The 25,292-nt window shown below is 43.6% G+C and overlaps 1 protein-coding gene across 2 annotated transcripts in view; it reads left to right on the forward strand.

Annotated features, from left to right (window-relative positions):
• The first annotated feature begins 247 nt into the window (after window positions 1-247).
• Window positions 248-25,292, forward strand: part of SDC2 (syndecan 2) — a 61,356-nt gene continuing 36,311 nt past the window's right edge. The window contains exon 1 of one of the 2 annotated variants that reach the window (XM_033155620.1): window positions 248-932. In XM_033155620.1, coding sequence (XP_033011511.1) covers window positions 873-932 — 60 coding nt within the window. In that variant the 5' untranslated portion in view covers window positions 248-872. The remainder of the gene's footprint in view (window positions 933-25,292) is intronic. The other variant, XM_033155619.1, reaches the window with a different exon arrangement.

Raw genomic sequence — 25,292 nt, forward strand, 5'->3', positions numbered from 1 at the left:
CCAGCGCAAGCCCGCCTCAGAGAAGCAAGGCGCGCGAGGAGTTTCGTCTCTCGCTGCGCCTTCCGAGGCGGGTTGGACGAGGGGAGCTGGAGAGTGAGTGTGTGTGCGCGCGCGCGCGTGTAGAGAGCGGTACGTGGTCAGGGGGCGGCGGCTCTGAGGAGGGATTAGCTTGGCTTCGCGAGGGGCCAAGCAGCGCCGGGGTTGCCGCCGCGCGCCCCGAGCGCCTCCCCTCCCCTCCTTCCCACTGGTTGCGCGACCTGCCAATCCGCGCCGTAATCCTGCAGGAATTTCCCTCAGGCTTCAACTAGGAGTCGCGCTCGCACAGCCCTGGGAAAGGAAAGCCGAGCGGAAAAACGCGAGTTAGAGCGCGCGGCTTGCGACGACGACCGCCGAGGCTGCTGCGCTCCCTTCTCCCCGCGGACAACTCCGGTGCCTCGGCCAAACTTTGTGGCGTTGCCTGCGCGCCTCTCTTGGCCGGACCCGGCGCGAGGGAGAGAAAGAGGGACGGGCTTGAGTCCGACTAAGCGGCGAGGAGGCGAAGGCGGGCGAGCGAGCGAGCGGCCGGCGGCGGCGGCAGCAGTCCGGAGCAGCCCACCAGCCCAGCCCCTTCCCCTTTTGCTCCCCACAAGCCAGCCAACCCCTCCCTGAAGCGAGCGAGGAGGAGCGGCGTCTGCAGGAGCGGAGACCAGGGAAGAGGGGGAGCCCGCGAGTCCGACGCTTCTGCCGGCGAGGAGGGGGGAGGAGGAGGAGGAGGATTACTCGCAGGACCTGCCTGGGAATCTCTCCTCTCTCTCGCGCGCACGCTCTCCTTTTTTTTTTGTGGAGGGGGAGGGACGGGTCCTTCGAAGCCACAGCTTGCAACCCCGGGAATAATGTGGAACGTGTGGATACTGCTTGCTTTCGCCTCGGCGGCCTGCGTCTCGGCAGAGACGGTACGTCCCTTCTTCTTCTTGCAAAAAGATTTGTTTTTGAGGAGTGGGCGGGAGGGAGAAGCGGAGCAACCGTGGGACGAATCGATACTGGCAGCTTCCTTTCTCCCCCCCCCCCCCCGCTTTCAGTCGCATTCCATGCAGCCGGCCACCCCACAAGCCCTGCAGCAAACCCCGATACCCCCTAACTGCTGCATTTTGGTCAACTGGTGCAGATAAACAACACACCCCCCCCCACCCTCCCGCTTCGTGGAGGCAGCGAAGCCCGCTGGCTATTTCAGCGTCTGCAGAAACTTCGCTTCACTTTCCCCGTTGCGCTCGAGGATTCTTTTTTCATGCCCTCCCCTCTCCGCTAGTTAGTGCTGGCAGCCAACAGCACGGAATGTCACGCTGGCCCCTGTTTCGTTTCTGAGATGGGGGGCAGTGGTGGTGGTCTATTTTGGAAAAAGTCTCTCCCCCCCCCCCCGACGCGCGCCTTCTGGATTCTAGAAGCCAGGGGTCGGCCCCGATTTGGGGAGGGAAAGGGTGGGGGGGGCGACGGCTCAATCGGGAGGAAGGATGAGACGCCCCCGCTGTTCCCACATCTGCTGCGCAGAAGTTTTGCTGAGGTCATTCGCAAAAGATCAAAACTTTTCGAGCAGAAAAAGGGCACTTTGGTCTTTCGGCTCCTACGTGGTGATATGCGAGACTGAGGTTGGCGGGTGGGAGGAAAGGAGAGAGAGGGCAGCCCATTGTATGTCACCAAGCAGTGATTTTCCTGGAATTGGGGCCAGGCTGTTGCATTAAAGGATGTTCGTCCTGAAGAGGCAATTGACAAAACCTTGTGCTGCATTTCTGATGCTCTGTTTGGGTGGTGCCGCCTTTGTTTTTTTAAATAATGAATAAAGTACAAAAAATTGTCTGAATATAATGGTTTAAACAGAAGTGCAGAGATGGGAAAGCTTTATAAATGCACCATAAAAAGGCATCCCTTTTTTAAAAAGTGGGTGCATGAGATAAGAGTGTGGCTGCTTTTTTAGCACTGCAGAAAAAAAGTTAGTAATTCAGACCTGCGATGCTGCGGCTTCAGTTTGTTCACTTTGCCTGGAAGACTCAGGAGAACATGATATGATGGTGATTCAAATTGTGATCATTGTTTTTTTGGGGGGGGGCAGGGGGTGAGAATTCCAGAGACAATCTTTAAGTTCAGCTTTATGGATCGGAACTGAAATGTGGATTTGGTCAGAAGCTCTCCCCACGACAAAAAATACATATATAAGCAGATTTAAGAGTTAAATCCATCCCCAGCAAAGCTTTCTGGTTGGACCTGTGGGATTGATATGTTGCATAGATGGTTAGAATGGAATTGGGGAAATGTTTTCCCTCTTGGGATTTGTTTTGCGGTAGACTAACAGGCTCCCTTTAAGTTTAGAAACCAGCCAGGGATTCCTCTGGGCTGTAGCTATGGTGCTTACCCAGGGTGTCTGGAAAAGGCTGGTTGTTTCTGTTCTTGCCTTCTGCCTATTACATACAGTGGAGTTTAATTGTTGACGATTTAAGAATTGAAGACATTTAAGAATTGAATGCCTTTCTGACCCTTGTGCAACCAAAAACTCTTCTTTCCACCCCCTTGCATGGAAAAGTGAGGAAAAAACCTTTTACTCTTTGCAAAATAGCTCAAATCCCTGCAGGATTCTGTTGCTGAAAGTGCTTGTATCCCTCGAGAACTGGGAGGTTCAGCTGCAGATCTTGAACAATATATGTTGTGGTCTCTTCCCTCATCACTTCAGCATATCTGAAACTCTTCATGTAAAAAGATATTGCACTCTTTTATGGTTATATTACATCCTCTTCCCCCTCCTCTCTTTCTGGTGTTCAAGGTTAGAATTACTTCAGCATACAGTACCTTGAATTTATGAAATTTGCAGGCAGCACAGAGTTTCTCTCTGGAGTAGCTTGTTTGCATTTCCTATTCCCCTTATGCATAATACAGGCTTCAAAACTACTGAATAATAATGGTGAAGCCAAGCTGAAATCTGATAATAATCTGATATTTCCCCCTCGCCTAAGCATTTTGATGTGGCTTTAGTATCCTGTTCTCTGCTCATACAGGGGCTGTGTGTGTGATTGTGTGTGCGTGCGTGCTTGCTTGCTTGCTAGGGGTACTGTCAATGGGGCGGGGGCGGGGGGGGGGGGTCCTGTCTCTGCTTGGCTTGGTATCATTGAGAAGCATTCCAGGCAATCCTGTATCCTTTCAGAAGTTACCGTGAGGATAAAACAAGCAATTCTCTGTGGTTAGAAAGTGTATAGGAACTAATTGTAGAGTTTGCTGATTTCTCCCTCCTTCCTCTTTAAAATGTTTTGGATGTCTTTGAGCTGCTCGACTTTGCTGTCATGAGTTTCCAAAACCGGTAGCCTGATAATGAATATTCACATAAGTTTTCTGGAGTTAAATAGGACTTACAGCCAACTCCAAATTAAATGTGCCTGGGATTGCAGCCCTAGGAATACCGCCACCAATACATATGACGCAGCCTGGACCAACCACATGATGGAGTGAGTGTGCATAGGATTGCAGTTGGACAGAACGCCTACTTTGTGGGTTAGCCCAATAAACTTGGTGGAATTTACGCTAAGGGAACTCGCTTAAGATCCAGCTAAATGTGTTTATTACTGCATTGTGCCCGTCTCCTAGCCTGAATGCAATGATTTGATCATCTTAATTGGCGACGTCTTTCAGTGTTTGTTTTCTTCATAAAATGAGCGTGGTATTAATTGGTAGTAGTTGCTCACCCCCCCCCCCCCATTTGATCAATGGCAGTATAAGAACAATTGTATAAATGTTGGTACATTAGGATTTCTTCACCACACTGTTCATATAAAATCGAAACCTTCATAAAACCTTCATTTTCCAGTTAATGCACCTGCTAATGGTGTCATTATCTTGGGTTTCTCTGACAAAAGGTATTCATGAAAGAGCCTCAGCAATTGGCAGTACTTTCATTTATTTTTTTGCATTAAGTTCTAAGTGGCTGAGCTGGTAGTCCTGCTGCTTTTGTCTGGATGCAGTAAGACTGATAGAGAAGGATGGTATTGAACCCCATCATATTGAAAATACATGAAGACTATAACAAAAGGAGGTCCAACCCCACCATTGATAAAGATGCGTAGGCATGCATACATCCACAAAGTGTCTTCATTACATTAATTGGGAAGGATAGTTCAGCAGCACAGCTCAACTCTAGTCTTGGACTTACTGAACTGTGAATCAAAATAGGAAATTCTTTCCAGTAGCACCTTAGAGACCAACTGGGTTTGTTCTTGGTATGAGCTTTCATGTGCATGCACACTTCTTCAGATACCCGAAGAAGTGTATCTGAAGAAGTGTGCATGCACACGAAAGCTCATACCAAGAACAAACCCAGTTGGTCTCTAAGGTGCTACTGGAAAGAATTTCCTATTTTGTTTCGACTGTGGCAGACCAACACGGCTACCCACCTGTAACTGAACTGTGAATGTTAAGGAAAAGTTTGCATTGCCCCTGTCAGTCATCTTGGGGAGTCCTTGGCTAGCTGGGGCCTGCTGCTAGTTTTCTTGATGAACTAAAGGCTGCACACATTAAGCGTATTTACATAGAAGTCTCGTTGAGATGAATGATGCTTCTTCAGAGTAAATGGATGTAGAATGATGGTGCAAGTGAATAACCCACTCGGCATGGTCTTCTTCTACCCAGCACAAGCACTTTTCAATTTTCTCTGGAGCTTTTTAGACTGAAAACAGCACCATGTGGATTTTCTGCAGAGACTACATTTGAGCTGACTGTACACATGCAGCGTTGATTCAGCGATGCTATAGCTGCAGTGTTAGTTCTTGTTTCCAAATGTGTAAATAGATCATACTGTTTCAGTACCATTTCCATCTCAGATGTGTGCTTTCCAAATCCATCTGATGCAATGCAATGTAATGTAATGGCTAGAGTGTTAGACTAGACCAAGGAGACGAGGGTGAAATTTCTCAGCTGGCCATGAATCTTGTTGGGTGACCTTGGTTCCATCACAGTCTCACAGCCTAACCTACCCTCTCAAAGGGTTGTTGGCGCGATAAATGGAGGTGTGAGGGGACGGACCCATGAGCCATGTACGCCATCTTGAGCTCCATGCAGCAATGGCAGGATATAAACGTGATAACAATTCAATAAATCATAAAATTGTAGAGTTGGGAGCAATCCCAAGGGTCATCTCATCCAACCCCCTGCAATGCAGGAAACACAGCTAAGGAATCCCCAGCAGATGGCCATCCAACCTCTGCTTAAAAGTCCCGAATAAAGGAGAGCCCACAGTCTCCTGTGTAAGTCCATTCCACTGTTGAATAGCTCCTACCACCAGAAAATTATTCCTCATGTTTAGCCCTTTCTTGTAACTTGAATCCATTGATTCAGGTCCTACCCTCCAGAGCAGGAGAAAACAAGCTTGCTCCATCTTCCATGTGACATCCCTTTATATATTTCTCTCTCCCCCCTTTAATTGTTTCTTTTTGGAGAGGTAAGTTCTCATCAAAATTTTCCCTGAAAGAAAAAAGAGGTGGTATAAGTGGAGACGTTTTATTTTATTTTTGCTGGGGGGTTTTCCCCAAAAGAGATGAGGAATTATAGACACTGTGGTATGTTAAATGAAGGGGGGCACATTTCACAAGGAAAACTGCACAAGGTTTGCAGTAAACAACAAAGCCATCAATTGTGGTGACCCAGTTGTGGCTCCTGGCATCCTGCCCTTAAACTATGTTTGGATGTCTTGAAAACATTCCACGTTGCCACCACAGATCATTTGCTTCAGTTGCACAGTACTCGCAGCAGGTAATAAGGTGATTTTGTCAGCCGCAAATATATAGTGCGGTGATGATGTAGCTGTTCTACTGATGGATGAAGATTCTTAGAACTTATTCTTAGAACTCTCACCTGGATAGCAGATATCGTTTTATGTCTCCTCTTTATGGTCAGCGCAGCTGGAGTTATGAAGGGCTTAGACTTTCCCCAAATATTCCAGAAGAAGGGCAATAAACAAACATGGAATTACTATTCAGCAAGATCTCATGGATGCTCTTACCTGCAGGACCTTCTTTTTATCTAGTTCTAACAGAGGTTCAGTGCAAATCAGCTATGTGCAAGGTTCAGGCTGAAGATAATTGCATCATAGATTCTGACCAAACTAAGCCTCCTGATGTATATTTTGCACTAGGAGGCTTAGTTTGGTCAGAATCAAGTATGCACTTTCAGAGTTAACACTGAATACAGTACTTCTGGTAAGTGTGCCGCCATAGCCGCTAGTGGGCTGTGAAAATTTGTGTCCCAGGCCTTTTAGACGAAGGGCGCATTGGTTGCAAAATGTGATTTTGATTTTTCCTGCTCTCCTACCCCACTACAAGAAAATGGGAAGAAGGGATGGACTGGAGTAGCCTAAAAGATGGTATGACTAGCCACAACCCTGAATAGGAGCACTCTACGGTGCAACATTTTGTTGTGGATCCCACTTGAACCAAATGGAGATGCCCTAGCTCTAGATTTCCTTCAACAAATAGAGGTTTGGACTAGGTAGCCAACCAACTCTGACTCCTTTTCCTAGCTAAGAGGAAAGAGGCCTTGTTGGTCTTTAGAAACAGTGATGTGATCTAGTCGTTTGTGAAAATCGTGGTTATTATCTTGGATTGTATATGTAACGTGTGCACTAGCAGCAAAGCATGGAGAAAAACCTAGTATTTATTGGGTTCCCATGGTGGTGTATCAGTTGCCTTGAATGTGGTATAACGAAGAATATAAACATTTTAAATAAACAAAATAAATAGTGTTGTTAATAGCATTTCTTGCACTTTCTCCCTTTCTTTCTGTGAGAGTTTGCAAAGAAGAACAACCACCACACTATGCTTATTTTATTTAAGGTTAACTTCACTGCAGCATGTCTATAATGAGTTATTAATTAAATTATTATAATTAAACGACTATTTAATTACCCTGGAAAATGAGTTAACTTTTCCTGGTCACCAGTTCAAATGTTTTCCTTATGGCGAATAATTATGCTGCTGTGATCCGGAGACTGAATAAAAGAGCACTTGTGTAGCTGCTGAAAAGCACTCTTGCCGTCTTATTAGATGTGACTGCTTCTTTTAAACAGGGTTGTGTTGTTCTTTGAAGATGGAGAGGTTGTTTTAAGTCCCCTGTAAGGCACTGCTTGCATGGAAGTCATAAAGAACCCCCTTTTTAAATGTTTGCGTCTCATCTTCAGCCGCAGCAAATAATGAGTGAGCAATTTGGGTTTGGTTCAAGACACATTGCTAAAGTGGTATGACATGGTTTCCTGTTGTAGCTAGTATGGGAGAATTACTTCAGGCTGTTCTGCGAACAAAACCTTGCCTAGTTGTGTCCTTAGTTCACAAGGCAAGCGAGGAGTTTGCTGTCTGTAGCGCTGGTAATTTATTCCTAGACCTACATTGCACAACATGGTCTTCCGTGTTCACAGTGAAACACATTTTGCACTCCTTTTGAGCAAAGAGAGATTAACCCTTGACGATGTAATGATAGTTATGGTTGCACAATCACATAATACAGCAATGCTCAAAATGACACAGGTTCTCCAAAGCAACCCTGGGGAGAATGACTGTGCAGAGGGTTAAATCTTAAGGGATCTACTTCCAACAAGCAGTGTGAATTATTTTTGTCTGGTTCTGAGTTTGCTTGGGGTGAAATAAGATGATGAGCAATATATGCATAATATTGCACAAGCAACCTGTAAAGAACAAATTGCAAATCAAAATAAATAAAAAAATAAAAAAATGTTTTTCTTAAAACACTCGTAAGCACATTAGCCCAATTGGGAGGGTACATGGTTTCCAACCAAAAGCGAATTAATTTTGGATGGCATTATTAACATTGTGTTGGATTTCTTTGTTGAACACAAATACACAACATTGCATTCTTTTCTTCCGTCCCGCTCAAAAAAAATATATCTGGTGTCTTGGAACATCTGTAATACTGAAGGTGGCTAGAAAATGAACGATTTATTAACATGTATGCACAGACACATGTGGGATGGTTAATATCTTTTCATTTACATCAGGCATGGGGAAACTTGTTCTGAGGGCCACATAATGTTCTGGGGGGCCACATGGCAGTAGTGGGTGGTACCAGAGGCAAAAGTGGGTGGAGCAATGGATGTGAATCTTACCTTTCTACAGTAGGCTAGTTTACATGCACACCTCCCTTTGGCCTCCAAGCAACCAAACAAGCGTCATTATCAGAGTTCAGGGATGCATCCCAACCAGGCAGAAACTCTCAAGGAGGGTGAGAAGCAACGCTGGCGAGGGGTGTCACCTGGAAATAGTACCAAGGGCCATATTTCGAGATCCAGAAGGGCAGCATTTGAACCCTGGAGCTGTCTCCCCCCCCCCCTATTTACATGAACATTCACCATTGGATCCCTATGGCAGATACTCAAAAGATAGAATACTACGTTGCAAAATAAACAGCAGTGTTTAATGATCTAACTGACTTGTATTCACAGATTCTCATCAGTATGCTTTCTCCTCACACCATCTCACAAACATGTCGGTGCCTAGTTGTCACTGGCACCTTTAAAAAAAACTATTGGTCCTGGCACTTGGGTTGCTGAAAAGGACAGGAAGCAGGTTCTTCATCCTGGGTATGTTGCACTCTGGGTTTGGGCTTAGCTACCTCTTCTGGCGAAGCATGATACTCAGTCATGTGATTCTCTGGAGACCTTTTTTTTGTAAAAAAGAAAAGAAAATAGAGCCACACGGGTAGCCATATTGGAGAGGGGAGGGCGCTCTTTCTATCAGCTGTTTGGCTCAAAATCCTTCCTTTCCCACCTCACCCGCAACAGGTTAAAGTACACAGTCCCCAGTGATCATTATCTGTATGTAGCTGAGCCCTCCCTTTCACAGTTCTTAATCTCAGCATTTGGAGTTAAGGCATTTAAATTGGAGGCAATGATATCAGAGTACAGTGGTACCTTGGTTTAAGAACAGCTTGGTTCAGGCTTCCTCAACCTCTGCCCTCCAGATGTTTTTGGCCTACAACTCCCATGATCCCTAGCTAGCAGGACCAGTGGTCAGGGATGATGGGAATTGTAGTCTCAAAACATCTGGAGGGCCGAGGCTGAGGAAGCCTGGCTTAGTTTATGAACAACTTGGATTAAGAACGCTGCAAACCGGGAAGTAGGTGTTTTGGTTTGTGAACTTTGCCTTGGAATAAGAACATGTTCCGCTTCCTGCTGAGTGTGTTCCATTTGTAAATTGAGTCCCCCGCTGCTATGGGAAAGCACGCTTTGGTTTAAGAACAGACTTCTGGAACGGATTAAGTTTGCAAACCAAGGTCCCACTGTAGTTTGCAGTGCTGGGTCCTCTTAGTTATTCACTGTGTTGAGTGTGCGGGCCAGAGGGGTGGGACGAACAAGGAAGCTACTAGCCATCTCTTCCAACTGGTGGATCCTGCTCTCCACCTTCCTAAGTTCTGCAGAATCGTAATCAATAATAATATTGTATCTTTACCTGTAATGACTTTTTAAAATTTCGGTATTCATCATGAAAATATTGTGTCTCTCTCTGTGTGCTAATAAGACCCAAAGGCATAATTTCTGAATGGTTCTGACATTTTGGGCCATGATGTCCCTGCTGCTATTGGAACCTTTGCTTCTTGAGTCAAACTTTACACAGCACGTTTCTTATACACGTGTTTTTTGTAAAGCGTTTAGAGGTTTTTTCTACAGTCAAGCGGTATATAAATTTTATGAAATAAATAGGTTCCGGTCTTCTCCAGGGATGTGCTCTTCTGATAGGTAGAGTTAATACAAACATAAAAGCAAGAGCTACTCTGCTGTGGGACACTGCATTGACTTTTTCATTGGGCTATACACAGTGAAATTAAGATTTCCTTCTGGTCAATCACAATCAGCACAGACACCATCTGTGTATATGCATAGTTGGGTATTTCAGTCCCAATGTACCATATTTTACATTTACATTGAACAGCATTTGCCAATTTATTGTCGATTCTTCTGGAGCTCTTTGAAAACTCTTACATTTTTATTACCCTGAATAAATTGGAATAGAATAGAATAGAATAAATCTTTATTGTCATTGTCCCCTTGCAGGAACAACGAAATTCCTCGGTTGTTATATCAACTCAAATAAGGCACTCCACATAATTTAAAAATACTAATAAACACAGTACAATACAGGACAATATAACAAATAAAATCAGATGACTTCAGAGTCCAGGGTTCTTGAGATGGTTCATTCTCGCCTTCATTGTTCTGTATCTCCGTCCCGATGGCAGAAGCTCAAAGAAACGGTGACCAGGGTGCGATGGGTCTCTTGATATATTTAGTGCCTTTCTGTGGCACCTGATGGTATAGATACGTTCTAAGGTAGAGAGTGAACAGCCAAGAATACTCTGCTGTTTTGAGAATTCTTTGCAACACAATCGTATCCTGAGAAGTGCAGCTATACTAACGTTAAAAAGTTACCTTATTGCTCATCCTTAACTTTGGATAATTTACTTATCTTTTAGAGATAGTGGCGGGGGAGAAATTCAGTTTGTTTTGCCCAAATTCACATTTCCCACAACAGCACACAAATTGAAATGCATATTAGGGAAACGTGTACATGAAAATAATATACAAAACGCTTGGTATCAGGTGAAATTGCATGCAAAAATTTGTATGTTAGGAGAAATGCACACAGTTTAACAAGAATTGTTTTCTTAAAAAAGCAAATGTGACACAGAAATGTGTTGAACTGAATTTAAGGTTAGGAAAAAAATGAGGCACTTGGAGAAACCAGATTAGACAGATTATCAATCCTTTTGGGGATATCCCACTGTTTACATTCTTCCCCTAAATTGTGAGAGTTGTCCATTTATTCCTACTTTCCGCTTCCTGTTCTCTAACCAATTACATAGGGTATGCCACACGACTGCTAAGTTTGCCTAGTAGCCTTTGGTGAGAGACTCTGTCAAAAGTCCAAGAGCACAACACTTAACGGGTCAACTTTATCCACATGCTTGTTGTTGTTGTTGATGATGATGATAATATTTTTATCTTTATGCATTTACACACACACTTTACCCTCCAATATGCATTTCTGTACACATTATTTGGCTGGAACACTGTGTTACAAAACCCAGAGGAGTGAGCATTTTGAAATATGGCGGCTCTTCGGTTTGCATATTGTTTCCGAAAGTGTGAATTGGGTAGATTTGCCTCTAAATGCAAACTGAATCTGAATTTCTCCCCCACCCCAGTGTGCACACATCACAACTTATTTCTTTGGCTACAACAGAACACTTATTTCAATCCTATTTTCAGACGGGGAGGGGACCATGAAGGTGCCAGGGAAGGCCTGCGGGTGCCATGTTGGCAACACCTACTCCATGGTTCCCGGAGCATGCTTATTAGGTTTCTTATTTGGACAGGAAAAGTGGAATGGAGCTGTTTTAAAACCAAAATGTAGCACTGGTTGTTCATCATTTTGGAGAGAAGCACGTTCATGGGCTTCGGGACTCTTGCTATGTACCTTGGACTAGGATTTGGGAACATTTTGTTCCCGAGTCCTGATGACAGAACGATGGCTGTGACGGAAACATCTTAATGTCTGTGACAGCATTTTTACCCTGCGTGCTCTTTAAACAGTTCTGTGTTGTGCCGCGTTTGAATTTGTGGAGAGAGAATAGAATCACCACCCCGAGGCAGAAAGTTTGAAGTAACATTGCTGCCGCTTTTATTAGCTCAATGAAAATTTCATATGTATCCCCCTGCACTCAAATACTGTACACAGCTTCCAGTCTTTGATGGCTTTGTTTATAATTTCTCCGGCGTAGACTCTTTGATTATTTCTTAGCTGTGAGGCTTGGCATTTCAGCTGTAATGTGCCGCTTTAGAGAAAGGAATCGCGCGAAACATGCTGGAGACTGAATGTCTGTGGAGCCCTTATTTGGCCGAGCATATTACGTTTGCTGAGCTTGGCATTAGCTTTATGTTTACACTCTGGGTTTCATTTCAGGCAGCCTGTGAATCCACAATCCAGTGAAGCTGAGGGATGGGGATTTGAACTGGTTGACAATCCGTCCTGCGCATGTTTCCTTTCGGTGCCCAAGACCAAAAGTAGTGGGCCCTTCTCTGCTGTGGCACCTTGGTGGTGGAACTCTCATCGCTCCCTAGATGGGATTCATGTCAGGAGTTTTGCCCATTATGGCATAAGTGTCATGGAATCACAAAATGTTATTATAATTCCCAATTCTGGAAACATGGCCAACCTGGTCCAGCATTCCTTAAGGCACATTAACACTCTTCTGTGAGAGGGGGTACAGTTTAGGGGTAGACAATTTAGCAGCCTCCATCAGCCCCAGTCAACATGACCAGTGGTCATGGATGATGGAAGTTGTAGTCTTAACAATATTTGGTCACAGGTCCCCTCCACCCTTCTGTTACGTTCTTACCTGGATTACAGTGCAAACATCTTGTTCCTTGTCACAAAATATTCCACAACACAAATCCTTCCCTCAATGGTAGTCCAGGTCTAGAAAAAGTGTCCTTGTCTACTGAGTCCTTGTCCAGGACAACTTGGCAATCTTCAGATTGAGGAAAGCATAGGTGAAGCACGAATTTCATCTGGCTTTTGAAAACTTGGTTACGTTTTCGTTGCTGTCCGCTGGTTTTGTGTGTTGGTTTCTTTAGAGACTTTGATTGGGTCAGTAGGTGCAAATGTCTTTATCTAATCCATGGCAGGCAAAAGTGGTACCCCGGTTGCAGATGGGATCTGTTCTGGAGCTCTGGTCGGATCCTGAGGTTTCCGCAACCGAAGGAACCGCATCTGTGCATGCGGTGAAACACTTCCGGGTTTGCAGCTTTCGCAACCCGAAGTTTACGTTACCCGAGGTGCTACTGTATTCAGATTTGTTTTGTCCCAAGGGAGGCTTGGACAGGTAAGGATGAACTGTAGTCAGTTGCTTGCTTCTTGTTAGCAATACCTTTTAAAAGAGCTAAACTATGCTTGGACTATTTAAGTCATACATCAAAATTTAAAGGCAACATTCTCAAGCAAATGCTTGTTTTGTGAGAGTTTAGGCCACAATGCAAAAGTGAGTGCTTAAGGATATTGAAACCTATTACAGCATAAGACCTTCTGTTTTGGATTTGGGCTGCTATGTGCAAGACATTTTTGCTCAACAAGTGCACTTTTTATAGGTGGGAAATAGTGTAGCGGAGCAGAAAATTTAGCAGAATTGAAGTTCTGGTGCTTTTTCCGCAGCAGGAGCAGTAAGACCATATGCTGGAGTAGCATTTGCCAGTGTTGTGAAGTAGGGGGACAAATTTGGTTTGGTGCATGATTGCTTGGGTAGGGTAGACTCAGACAGTGACAGGCCCATGATCACCCAGTGAATTGCATGGCTGTTGACAGATGTGAATCTAGGCCTCCAAAAGGCTCACGATTCTGTGACTGCTGAAGTGGTTGGGGGCACTGCTTTACCTGTCCTCCCATCACTGCAGAGGTGAGATACAAAAGCACTAGTAGAGTCAATCTGGCGTTCCTGCTGGTATGTGTGCACCACGCAAACTTCTCTGCTGTTTTGCCCTCTGGGTATGCTACGGTGGTGGCAGGAGGTCAGTTCAGTAGCCCTACCAACTGTGTGGCTGTCAGGACATCCTAATATAATGCTGCTTTTTCAGTATTGCAGACTGTGCTATGTACTATAGGTGGTATTGAATGGAGATTATTTCACCTGTGCAAGCATTTCTGCTTGACTGATGGAATGATCTTGCTTTCTTTGTAGAACGATGCATACTTTATAAGTAGGGGAAGAATGAAAATAGTGAGCATATGCAAAATGAGATGTTCTTATTTGGTTTATTTTAATAGATTTGAGAACATGGACCGTGTGACTGGTGCAGTTATTGTGAAACTTAAGTTATATGCCCCCCCCCCACTGTATCATTAAAATCTCGATTTTAAAGTGCTTGCTTTGCCAGAAAAAAATAATTTGAGGAAAAAATAATAAGAATAAGAAAAGTCATGAACAAATACTACAATGATCTGACGCAGGAGTGGGCTGAAATTAGATCAGGATGTGCTGGTAGATCTCTAGGTTATTTGCAGTAGATTAGGTTATTTGCAGTAGATCAATCTGAGCCCAAATCATTTAAATAAACCAACGTACATGACTTTTGCACCTAACCCAGGCTGCTAAAATGAAGAAATAAATGGAGAAAGGTAACCAGCAGTGGACTTTGATGCGAAGGAACAGTGAGTTCAGGTCAATTCTGTATTGCAAAGAAATTCCCGGACTCGGAATGTGTTCAGAGACACCCTGTTCAATTCTAATTGGTTGCCATTTGCACCGGACTCTGGTTGATAGATCTTGGGGTTCCAGTTAAAACAACAAAGAAGCCTGAGAAGCCCAAAGGCTGCTCATGCCTAATCTAAAGAATACAAAGCTGGACTCATTTAAAAACATACTCTATACCTTTCCTGAGCAAGCGTTCTTTGAATGGATGGAAGTTTGAAAAAACAATCCAGAACTCCCATTCATTTTTCTGGGCCTTGTTTATGAGGTGTGCCTGAAGTCAGTGTTAGAAACTCATATATCTAAGCTAGGGGCCAAATGGCACTTTAAACCAAGGTTTCAGTCACCAAAACGGAATGTCTAGTTGCCATTTTGGGGCAAGATGGCTCTAAAATCTCTCCCCCCCCCCCAATGATGGACTGACCATGATTGATTCTCAGTTAAACATCTGTTTAGTTCAGAGGACAACCGAGAGCTTGAAGAAATGGGACTAGACCCAGGGGCAGTCCACATATCTATTGGCCCTGTTCCTACCTCTTTTTCTTAATGGTGGCATGGACCATTCATAAAATAAGAATATTATTCAGGGCAGTGGGGTAAGGTAAGTGAAGACAAGCTACAACAGTTAACTATAATGTTATTCACTGCTCCTGCTCAGTCTGCACAGGAAAAGCATTTTGGTTCTTGAATTTCATTCTGATTATGCAGATAAAATATAACTGATGGGGTATTAGTGTGTGAAAACAGTCCAGATCCCCAGACATGCACCTCTAGATTGTGGAGATGTCAGGCGCTGTCCTGGCCCCCAAGCATTTTCACTTGGTCGAAAGTGGCCAATAGCCCGGTGCAAAATGCGCCTGGCTCCTGGCTAATTTCGAACACTGCCTGAAGAGTTATGCCCAATTAGTACGAAAACATTTTTTCTGTTTGTATTTAAATAAATAAATAAATAAATAAATAAATAAATAAATAAATAAATAGTACTTACGGTAAATGAAAGAATGCTTACCATCAGCTGTGTTCACATGGCAGTTTATTCAGTTTTCATGGCTTTCCCCTAACAATTCATGTTGTGCAAGTCTAATGCTCACTTCTGTGTTCGCTTCCTTGCTTTGCATTTGTAAGAAATCAATATTTTATTGTGGTGGCACTCACACTGTGGAACTCCCTGCTTGTTGACATAAGGCAGCTGTGTTTGCTGTACTCGTGTGTGTGTGTGTGTGTGTGCCTGCTTACAAAATTTTTGCTTAGGCAAGCCCATCCAGACATGTAGATTGATTACAAGTGTTTTAACCTGGGGTGTTTTTTTTAGCTTATACTTGATTCTAATTATTATTTTTTAAATGATTTCAGTATGTTATTTAAAAAAAAAACTTTAAAAAAACTGATAATATTGTTTTTCTTGTAAATCGCTTCAAGGTTTCGTTACAGTCAAGTAGTATATAAAACTTGCAAAATAAATAAATAGGGTGGAAGCAACATCAAACTTTCAGCCTCTTACTTTGAGGGGTGGAGAGCTTCTGCGTACCGTTTAAGAAGCAAGCCACAATCCATTGTTCTGGTGATAATTAGTACTATATGAATTTACCTCTTAATGCTGTTGCTTCTAATCCAATGAAAGGCATTTGATCTGCATTCTGGGCACAGCCTTCCAATGGAGCCATTCAGGGAAGTCCTGACCTACTTTCTCTGAGGAAAGTGGGCAAGTCGGCCTCGCCCTTCTAATTTGTCGGGAAAGGTTTTGAGGTAAATTCTTCCCGGCTTAAACGCTTGCGCACAGAAAAACTTTGCTGTAGAGCATCATTCACAGGCAGCAGCCCCTTGCTAGGCTAAGCGTTAAATATAGCATGAAGCTTAACAGAACTTACCTGCAATTAAGTAGTGGCAGTCTCTCATTTGGCGCTCCGCAGTTGTCAATTAGCCTTTATTACGAGAGATTTGTTTGCTAGAGGCTTTTGTGAATGGAGGCTTTGCCCTAACTGTGGTTCTTGCTCACAACCTGATTTTTTTTAAAGGATGCAAAGTTGTCTGTGCCACTGCAGGGATGCTTATTTTAAAGTGGTACTCTTTCTTTCTTTTTCTTTTTCAAATCAAGAGTCCGTCCCCCCCCCATCCCTGCAAGACAGCGACTGCATTCTAAGATCTTCTCCCCTGCCCCTCATTCAGATCATAGAATCATAGAGTTGGAAGGGAACTGTCGCCTGCAATGCAGGAATCTCAGCTAAAGCATCCATGACAGATGGCCAACTTCTGCCATCCAACCAGATGTGCTGATCTAAGTAGCAGAAGAAGAGAGAGGGAATGAGTCCCACGTGGTGGTTGGATCTAGGGGCAGTGGTGCCTGGTTCATTAAGGCAAATGGGGTACTGCTTCAGCACCAACCCCATTCTGCCTCTAGCCTTACATCCAGGCCAGGGACTGTCACTGGCTATTAGCTTTCTTCTGCTAATAGTCTCAGTGCTGCCGCATGTAGAACTTAGCAGGGAGGAGGTAGAAGTAGAGTTGGTTGACTCCACTTGTTGTGGCTCCGCCAATCAATGGCTCTGGCTCCACCTCCTTTTGGCATCCCTGTCTTCCACCCCACTAGTCTCAGTGGACGCTGGTCATCATTGCCTGGGGGCACTGCAAATTTTGGAAAGGAAAAAGCCATGCATCGTTTAAAAAAACCAAGAATAGAAGACATTATGGAATTGTAGGCTTTGCAGGATGAGCTGCAGCTGTTGACGGCTGAACACCTCACAGATAAGGATGGGTACACACACTAAGTGGAACGGGAGTGTAGTGAGCAACATGCCTCACTACACATCAGAGAAGGATAAGCTTATATTGCTCCTCAGACAAACCCTGCCTCTTTTTGTCTTGTCCTTCAGTCCTGGCTTGTCCTTTGGTTTTGACTTCTGGCTTGTCCCATGGCTTCTCATTCCCAGCTCCTGGTTCAGTTCAACCTGCTGCCCATGGCCCAGCTCTGGAAGGCAATGACTCTTCAAGTCAAGGATGGGGAGCTTGTGGCGCTCCAGATCTTATTAGACTCTCAACTCCCATCAGCTCCAGTTAGCATGGGCAGTGGTGATTGGGATGATGAGTATTATAGTTGAACAATATCTGAAGGGCCACAGATACTCTATCCCTGCTACCTGAGATGCCATGGATTGGACCTGGGACCTCATATCTCTTATACAACCTGCTACTGCAGTGTATGTTAATGCACTCTAAGCCAGTGTTTTTCAACCTTTTTTGGGCAAAGGCACACTTGTTTCATGAAAAAAATCACGAGGCACACCACCATTAGAAAATGTTAAAAAAATTAACTCTGTGCCTATATTGACTATATATAAAGTAATTTTTCAATTTTTCCCACGGCACACCAGGCAACACTAGTGTGCCGCGGAACAGTGGTTGAAAAACACTGCTCTAAGCACTGAGATGTGTCACCTACATATGGTTTAGATATGCACCTTTTCATTTTCAAGTTTGGAAAAGCTGCATATTGGCCAGCATGGGACTGAAGTGAAAAACATATGCTTCTACTGGTTTAAATATTGGTATGGATTTTGGGCAACTTGAGTCTGCTGATGAGTAATAGCAATAAAGAGTACTTAAAATAACAAGATTAAAGTCATCATCTGGAAGCTGTATGCAGCAGATGACCCCAAACCCTTTGAACTCAACTGGTCGTCGTCATCATCATCATCACATTGTTATTCACATTCTTGAGTGTGACTCAGCCATACGTTTCTCTGTGTTACTGATTGGACATATTCATATTGTATTTATGTGGATTTGTATTGTCCACTACTCAGATATTTTTAGGATTGAGTTGTACATAAGTTTCTAAGTAAATTAATAAATATGGCGGACTCAAGCTGTATAGGGATTTATAAGTTAGAACAAGCATTTTGATTTGTGATGCTTAGTCATGCAGAATAGATTGCTGCTTCCATGTCTCCAACTAGAAAGCAAATTGCATCATTCTAGACCAGCTGGAAATTCCAAATGGTCTTCAAAGCAGTTCTACATTGAGGATAGGTGGGCAGTGCACTCAAAGTTACAAAGGCACCCGTTGATTTCAGCTGTTTTGTTAGTTAACCTCTCTCCTTAAGACAAAAGGACTTGCCAAGTGGTCAAAATTTCCTGCATCTTTCCCATGTTTTTATTAAGAAACAACAAAGAACCTAACCTATCCAAGCATTTTATTAAAAAATGCTGGTGTATAAGCTGGGTCCAAAGTAAGGTGGCAATATTGAGAAATCAAAAGTTGTGCATTCATCCCGAGGGCCAGATTCAAAGTGAGCTCTGTTGGGACCAAACTACATGTTGCACATTACTGAAATGTGGGTTCCTATTTGCCTTCTGCAGTGGCACTGGGATTCCAGTTGGGAAAGTGGCATGGCAGAGAAGAAGTTCATTATGAACAAAGCACTTTCATTCACAAATGCAATGAAAATAAATGTCGGTTCCACCTACTTGCTTTATCAAATGTTTGACTTTTTAATATCTCAGTCAGAGTGCATTGGGTTTCCCTAATACCACTGTGGTATCTGCCATTCAACACTGAAAGGTATAAAAGAATGCTGTGTGTGTGGCGCGCTATGTGCAGTACAGTAGAACAAACCACCCAAATCCTGGCTTCTGCTGAGTCAGTTGCACACCAGTCACAGGCACGTAATGTGTCTGGAACATACGGTCCAACCAACTCGGGCCTCCTGCCAAGCTGTCTCGCTAGGCAAGGGAGAAGAGAGTCTCCATGGCACAACTCTTGACGGATTATCTCCAGATCAGCAGCTGCTGTCTGAGAGCTTGCTTATGCACACCCTGCATCATGAACAACTTATTAACCCTCTGGACCCACTGAAGGCATTGACACTTACCTATAAATAGTCTTCCTTGCTTTTTTTCTTGCCTTTCAGTAGACAAATTAGAGCAAATAAAATGGTTGCAATTCAAGGATTTCTCCAAGGCAGGATTGACCTACATATTCAGTGCTCCTGATTTTCTTTTCCTTAAAGAAGTTTATATGTTTGCAAGGTCCACAAGTAAGTTTGAATAAATATGTCAACTTACTGTGAGTCAGACTTCACTTTATAGGCATGAGCTACAACAGAGTTAGTGCAAAACTGTCAGTTGAGTGAAAGAGAACTGAACATATATTCCATTGAATCAGGAACCGCAAAGGAAAATTTGATGCACACCTGGGTGTTAATGCCGTCTGTATGCACTAAGTTGCTTTTCAGTAGGCTGTACAGTCAAATCTGTTGCTCAGTCTATGTTCTGGTGCAACTAGAAATGTATAAGTAGTGCCTTTTTAAAAAGTATGACTGCATCCAAGTCATGGTGTTTTGAGTTCTAATACCAAAGTCCTTGTTGAGTTTGCTGATTTTGTTGCTATGGTTTTAATTTGTCATGGTTGTTATATTGCAGTCTATATATGGTTGATATTGCTGTTCATTTCGATATAGTTGTTATAAGGCAGTCTTGTGTAATACTTGCGTATTCGAAAGGTATGATGTAAATTTCATATCTCATTATTTTAATGCTGCAAAAAATCGAGTGCCTAGGATGCTGGCTGAGTCTGCTGGGAGTTGAAGTTCAGCAACATATGCAGTGCCATAGGTTTTCCATTCCTAGGTTAAGATCAAAGTTCAGTTTTGGGTGTTTTCCCTCTCCTCCAGCAACCCTGTCCCACATTATTCAGTATCGCTACTGACCCCTCCAGAGAAGCTTTTCAGCAGATGCATTTGGCTTCACAAGCAAAGAGTGAACAGGAAACGCTCCTTCCGTGAACCTCTTCCAGTTAACTTATCTTGGGATCCAAACCAAAGTGTACTGTATCTCTAGTTTTGGTCCAGCATTGCTGGCTGCCTTCTTAGTACTTTAGTTTGGATTTCTTTCAAGGCTGTCCAGAGGACTTGGGATGGGCTTACACAGGGGATGCTTATCAACTGTACAGACATCTGTGTTACATAGGCTAAGTGTCATAGCTTCCCAAAAGAGCCCTGAGAACGGGAGTTCGGAATTTTCTAGCAATGATCCAGAACACTCCCATGAGAGCTACAGTTTTTCCTGTTTCCTGAACTGAGGAATGGGAGTCAAGCCAGTTTAAGACGGGCTCACATTACGTGCTGTTGCCCTTCTGTTACTCTGTTTTCACAACAACTCTCTTAGGCTGAGTGATAGCCAAACATCCCAGGACTAGACTATGAAATTTGTTGCTGGAAAGCCACTTCAGATAGTACCTTTTTCTTTATGAAATGTATTTTCACTTGAAATATAGGACAGGGATGGGTAATCTGTGTCCTTCTAGAAATTTTGGGCCCATCCAGTGATGATGTGCATTTGAATCCAATAATGTCTGGAAGGCACCGTTCCTGATACAGCACAAAACTATTTGCTTTATTGTACAGTAAATTGCCTAGAAACATTTCGTTCTGCGAAAATTTTCGTCTAGCGAGTTTTTCGTCTAGCGAAGCGGCAATGACAGCCGCGCTTTCGCTAGACGAAAAAAGAAAAGAAAAATTTTCGTCTTGCGAGGCAGCCCCATAGACAAATTCGTCTTGCGGGGCAGCCTTCCGCTAGACGAATGCCTTCGTCTAGCGAGTTTTTCGTCTTGCGAGGCATTCGTCTAGCGGGGCACCACTGTAGCATCTTCCTTTTCTTATGCTCACTGCATCTTGGGAAGGCTCTGTCTGCCTGTGTTATTGAAAAATGCATTTTATCTGCTGAGACAATCTTTTCTATATTGCTTCATTTACTTAAAAAACATAGTCTGGTCCCGTCCCCCAAGTTTGCACAACTAGACCCTAGTCAAAGATCCATCATGGTTGGGAAAACAACTTAACATTGTTGTGAATCAACATGCATTCGTAGTTATGTGAATAGTCGTTTTTTGAGGAAGCACTGCAACTTTGTTCATCAAGGGCAGGAGGAAAAGCCATCAGTGCTAATTAATAAACAGAAGAGAAACAGCCAAGTTTTCCAACACAGGATTCAAATTAACACATAGCAAGTCCAAGTGCGAAGTGAAGATCAGCTCTTAGCCACAAGACCAACAGCAGCCTAGCCCCCCCCCCCACCGGCAGAGAATGCCCTAACGGAATGGCCTGTCACTACGCTGTAATGACAGGAGTAAAGGAAAGAGCAATTTCTGTCTCAGAGGAGCAAAGGCTTCAGCTAGGATGACTCAGTTGGTAGAGAATGGGGCTTTTAACCTCAGGGCCGTGAGTTTGAGCCCCACGCTGGGCAAAAAGATTCCTGCGTTGCAGGGGGTGGACTAGATGACCCTTGGGGTACTTTACAGTTCTGTGGTTCTATGGAAGTTGCTCTACTCCCACCTAGTGATAAAATTTGAAACTGCTTACTGAGTCTCTGCTGTAGTGCCCAGCCTATTTTAGAGGATACCTATGGAATATATTAAGGTTTTTTTTTTAAAAAAACAACCAAAACAAAACACTGCCCCTATCTTTTAACGATAAAATTATAACTATCTGTATAAACCGCTGAGTATCCCAGAGAGAGAGAGAGTCCTAATATATAACATACCTTTCGAATATTATTTATTAAATCTTTTTATATTGCCTTTGTAAGTAGAGCATACTGTATATTTAGGGAAAGTGGAAAAACCGAACTGGAACTTGCTGAAAAAAACTGAACTGGAACTTGCCATTTCAAAGGATCTCGCTTTTCGAACTGAAGATGGAAAGACACAAACAGGTCGACACGTTGCACCTTTTGTCCGGATGCACCGCTGCTCCCGTTCCATATTATAGGAGACCCTTGTTCTGTTTATTTATGGAGGCATTTAAGCCCACATGAAGTGTTCGGATTGCCAGGGCACCCAATCTGAAGGCTGCGAAAGCGGCGCAAGGCCTGCAAAGTGGTTATCGCGAGCCCTTGTGGTTGGCAAGGAGAGGAGGGAGGTGTGCGTAATCCTTGCTAATGCAGTTAATGGTACAGTAGGTCAGTGCTTTAGGGAGCTTTGCTCAGCTTGCTTACTTGGGAGTCTTGGCTTCTCTTGGGAGATGTTAACCTCCTCCTTAGTGAAAAGGGAGAAAGAACAAAGAGATCAAAGAGGAGAACAGTCGAAATAGATTTTTTTTAAAATAAAAAAAAACTTCTTTTGAGGGGGGGAAAGTCACAGCGGTAAAAGCATTCTGCATGTTGGCAGTTCAGAAGGTGCTTTTCATAATACATCAACCAGGCGTCCTTGGAGAGCTGTGTTGTGTTCTTGGTCAAACATTTAACATAACGTGTATAAATATTTTTCTCCCCAGATAGACAATAGAGCATTGGTTTCTCATCCCCCCCCCCAATGCCTGCTTTCAAGTAGGATGTGTGTTACTCCCCCCCCCCACAGAGAGAGCACTTTAGGGGATGATAATTCAAAGAAACTATGTAGTAGCAAAATCCGAAGCATGTTATTGTTATCCTTATTATGCTTATAATACGTGGAGTTTGGAAGGCAGCACTCTTGCATGGTACTTGCACACCCATACGTTTAAAGCACATTTAAATAAACCTCCCTCCAAATCCTGGTGACTATAGGGTGTAGGGACTTGTGAAGGGTAAACCACAGGTCCCAGGATTCTTTGAGGGAGAAAATATGATTTGAATGCATGATATGTATGCAGCCTATGTCAAAGTGAATAAGGTTTTCGTGGGGTGGCTAGGGAAGGCTGGCAGTCGTGGTGGTGGGGAGGGTGGTGTTTCTCCTGAGAGCATAATTTACCAGGCATATATATACACACACACACACACACACACACACACACACACATTAGAATCGTTGAATCTGTTTGAGATCACTTTTAGTTGCATGCTCCTCTAGCCCAGTAGGGAACCTGCTGCTTCAGCATCCCTTGATAGTTGGCCCATCAGGCTCTGTTATCAAAGGGACATCCACAACTGGGCAAGGCAGTCTGTTCCACTATCAAAGACAGCTTCTACTCCCAAGAGGTTTTTGCTAATGTTTCTGGAAATTTGAACAAGCAGTTTTGAGGCCTACCCCCTGGAACCACAGAAAACAAATTTGCTCCATCAGTGGCCACCATTACTTGACCGGCTGCACTGTTTGTGAAGATGCAGAATACCATGGTTATCCGATCAACCATTGAATCCTTGGAAGCGGCTAGGTATACTGCTTTAAATGTCTACTGCAGATGGTTCCTAGGTCTGGGTTCTCCAATGTGTATACACAGCTATGTATTAGCCAGTGTGTGTTTTTCTGTGAGAGGTGCTGATGTTTTTATGCAGTGAGCACTGAGTGCCTTGAGCTGCCTTTAAATTGCAGGCCTGTCGATACAAGACAGATTATGTGAAGGAAAGCAGTGTATGGACTTCCTACTTTTTATAGCTTCTGTGTTGAGTCTAAATATGTGCTAGTAGATTTCATCTAATTGTTTGCATTTCCTTGGTTTTTATTTTTATTTTGCAGAACATTACTTTAGTTTTATAGTAAAACAACACCAGTCAGTTCCAGAAAAACTTGTAGAGTGTTACACACTTACGTCAGTCACATCTGAGGAAAAAAAAGAATTGAGCGGGGACACTGTCAATTAACTGAATCATTGAATATACACCACCGAGGCTTCAGCTGTGACATAACCTCTCCATAACTGAGCGTGAGCAGTGGGAGTCTTACTGTACATTATAAAGTCATTTATATTTGCATAGTTGATATATGGGAACAAAATGATCATGCTTGGTTTAGCATCTCAACAACCTCCATGTTACACTAGATGTTTGGAAAGAGCCAGATCCCAAACCTTCCCTTGCCAATCCCATCAGAGATGGTCTGTTGGAGCCTTTCAAATGGGAGGTGATATCTGAATGTGCAGTGATTAAAACAGCATTGCAGTTAGATCTTATGTATAAGGAGAGGGTCTAGATCAGGGATCACCAAACTTTTTCAGAAGGGGGCCGGTCCACTATCCCTCAGACCTTGTGTGGTGGCCGAACTATATTTTGGAAAAAAATATATGAACGAATTCCTACGCCCCACAAATAACCCAGAGATGCATTTTAAATAAAAGCACACATTCTACTCATGTAAAAACAAGCTGATTCCCGGACCGTCCGCGGGCCACATTTAGAAGGCAATTGGGCCGCATCCGGCCCCCGGGCCTTAGTTTGGGGACTCCTTCCCTAGCCTCTTTCATTTTGCCCCCCTCCCAAGAAACCCTGTTATGTAGTTTAGACTATGAGATAGCGACAGGCTCAAGATCACCCAGTGAGTTCCATGGCTGGGTAGGCATTTGGATCTCCCTAATCCTAGTGGAGCGCTCTAACTGCTACACCATGCTGTTTAAGTTTTAGCAGCAATGCAGAATGCAAGGCAGCACTGTGGTAAAAGGAAATAATGGAAAGTGAGTGAAAGGGGTCTCTAAAGGAGAGGGGAGAAAGATATGGAAGGATCATCAACCAGTGCTAGGACATGGTGCACTTACTCAGTTGTTACTTGAGTTTGACTTTGACTAATCACTTCCCCTGTCATCTGTAATAAGTGGTGCGTTGGGTTAAAAATACATTTTTAGATTTCTTTGAATTCTGCCGTTCAGATGATAGAATGGAATAGCTTGCAAGATGAGAGGGGGCTGCTTTCAATAAGCAGTTACTTTTGTGCGCTTCCTCCTCGTTCGCAGTTTTTTTGGGGTGTGTGTGTGTGTGTGTGGAATGTGCAGTCACATAGCAAAGAAAAACATAACCTGGAGGTATGCTCCCTCCTTCCTCTTCTCTGAATATAGGACTCTGTTTCGAACATGAGAGGAGACATTTTAATAGTTCTGTTGGGTTGCTATGTGTGGAATGTAATAGTTCATGCATCAAAGACTCTGAAATGGATCCAGGTGCATGACTGGCCGTTGCTTTTTCTAAAACGAAGTACTGTGAGCAAGAAGTTGGGAGCGGCAGAAAAGCATAAAAAATGAGCAACTGGAAATGTAAACTGCCCATGCTTTAATCTTAAAAACTTCCATACTTCTGTCAGCCTGTGTACCTGTCAGTCTTAAGCTTTGTAATACAATGCTGTCTTGTGTTTGCATGGG

Source organism: Lacerta agilis, chromosome 7 (assembly GCF_009819535.1).
Source record: "Lacerta agilis isolate rLacAgi1 chromosome 7, rLacAgi1.pri, whole genome shotgun sequence".
NCBI classification, from domain to species: Eukaryota; Metazoa; Chordata; class Lepidosauria; order Squamata; family Lacertidae; genus Lacerta; species Lacerta agilis.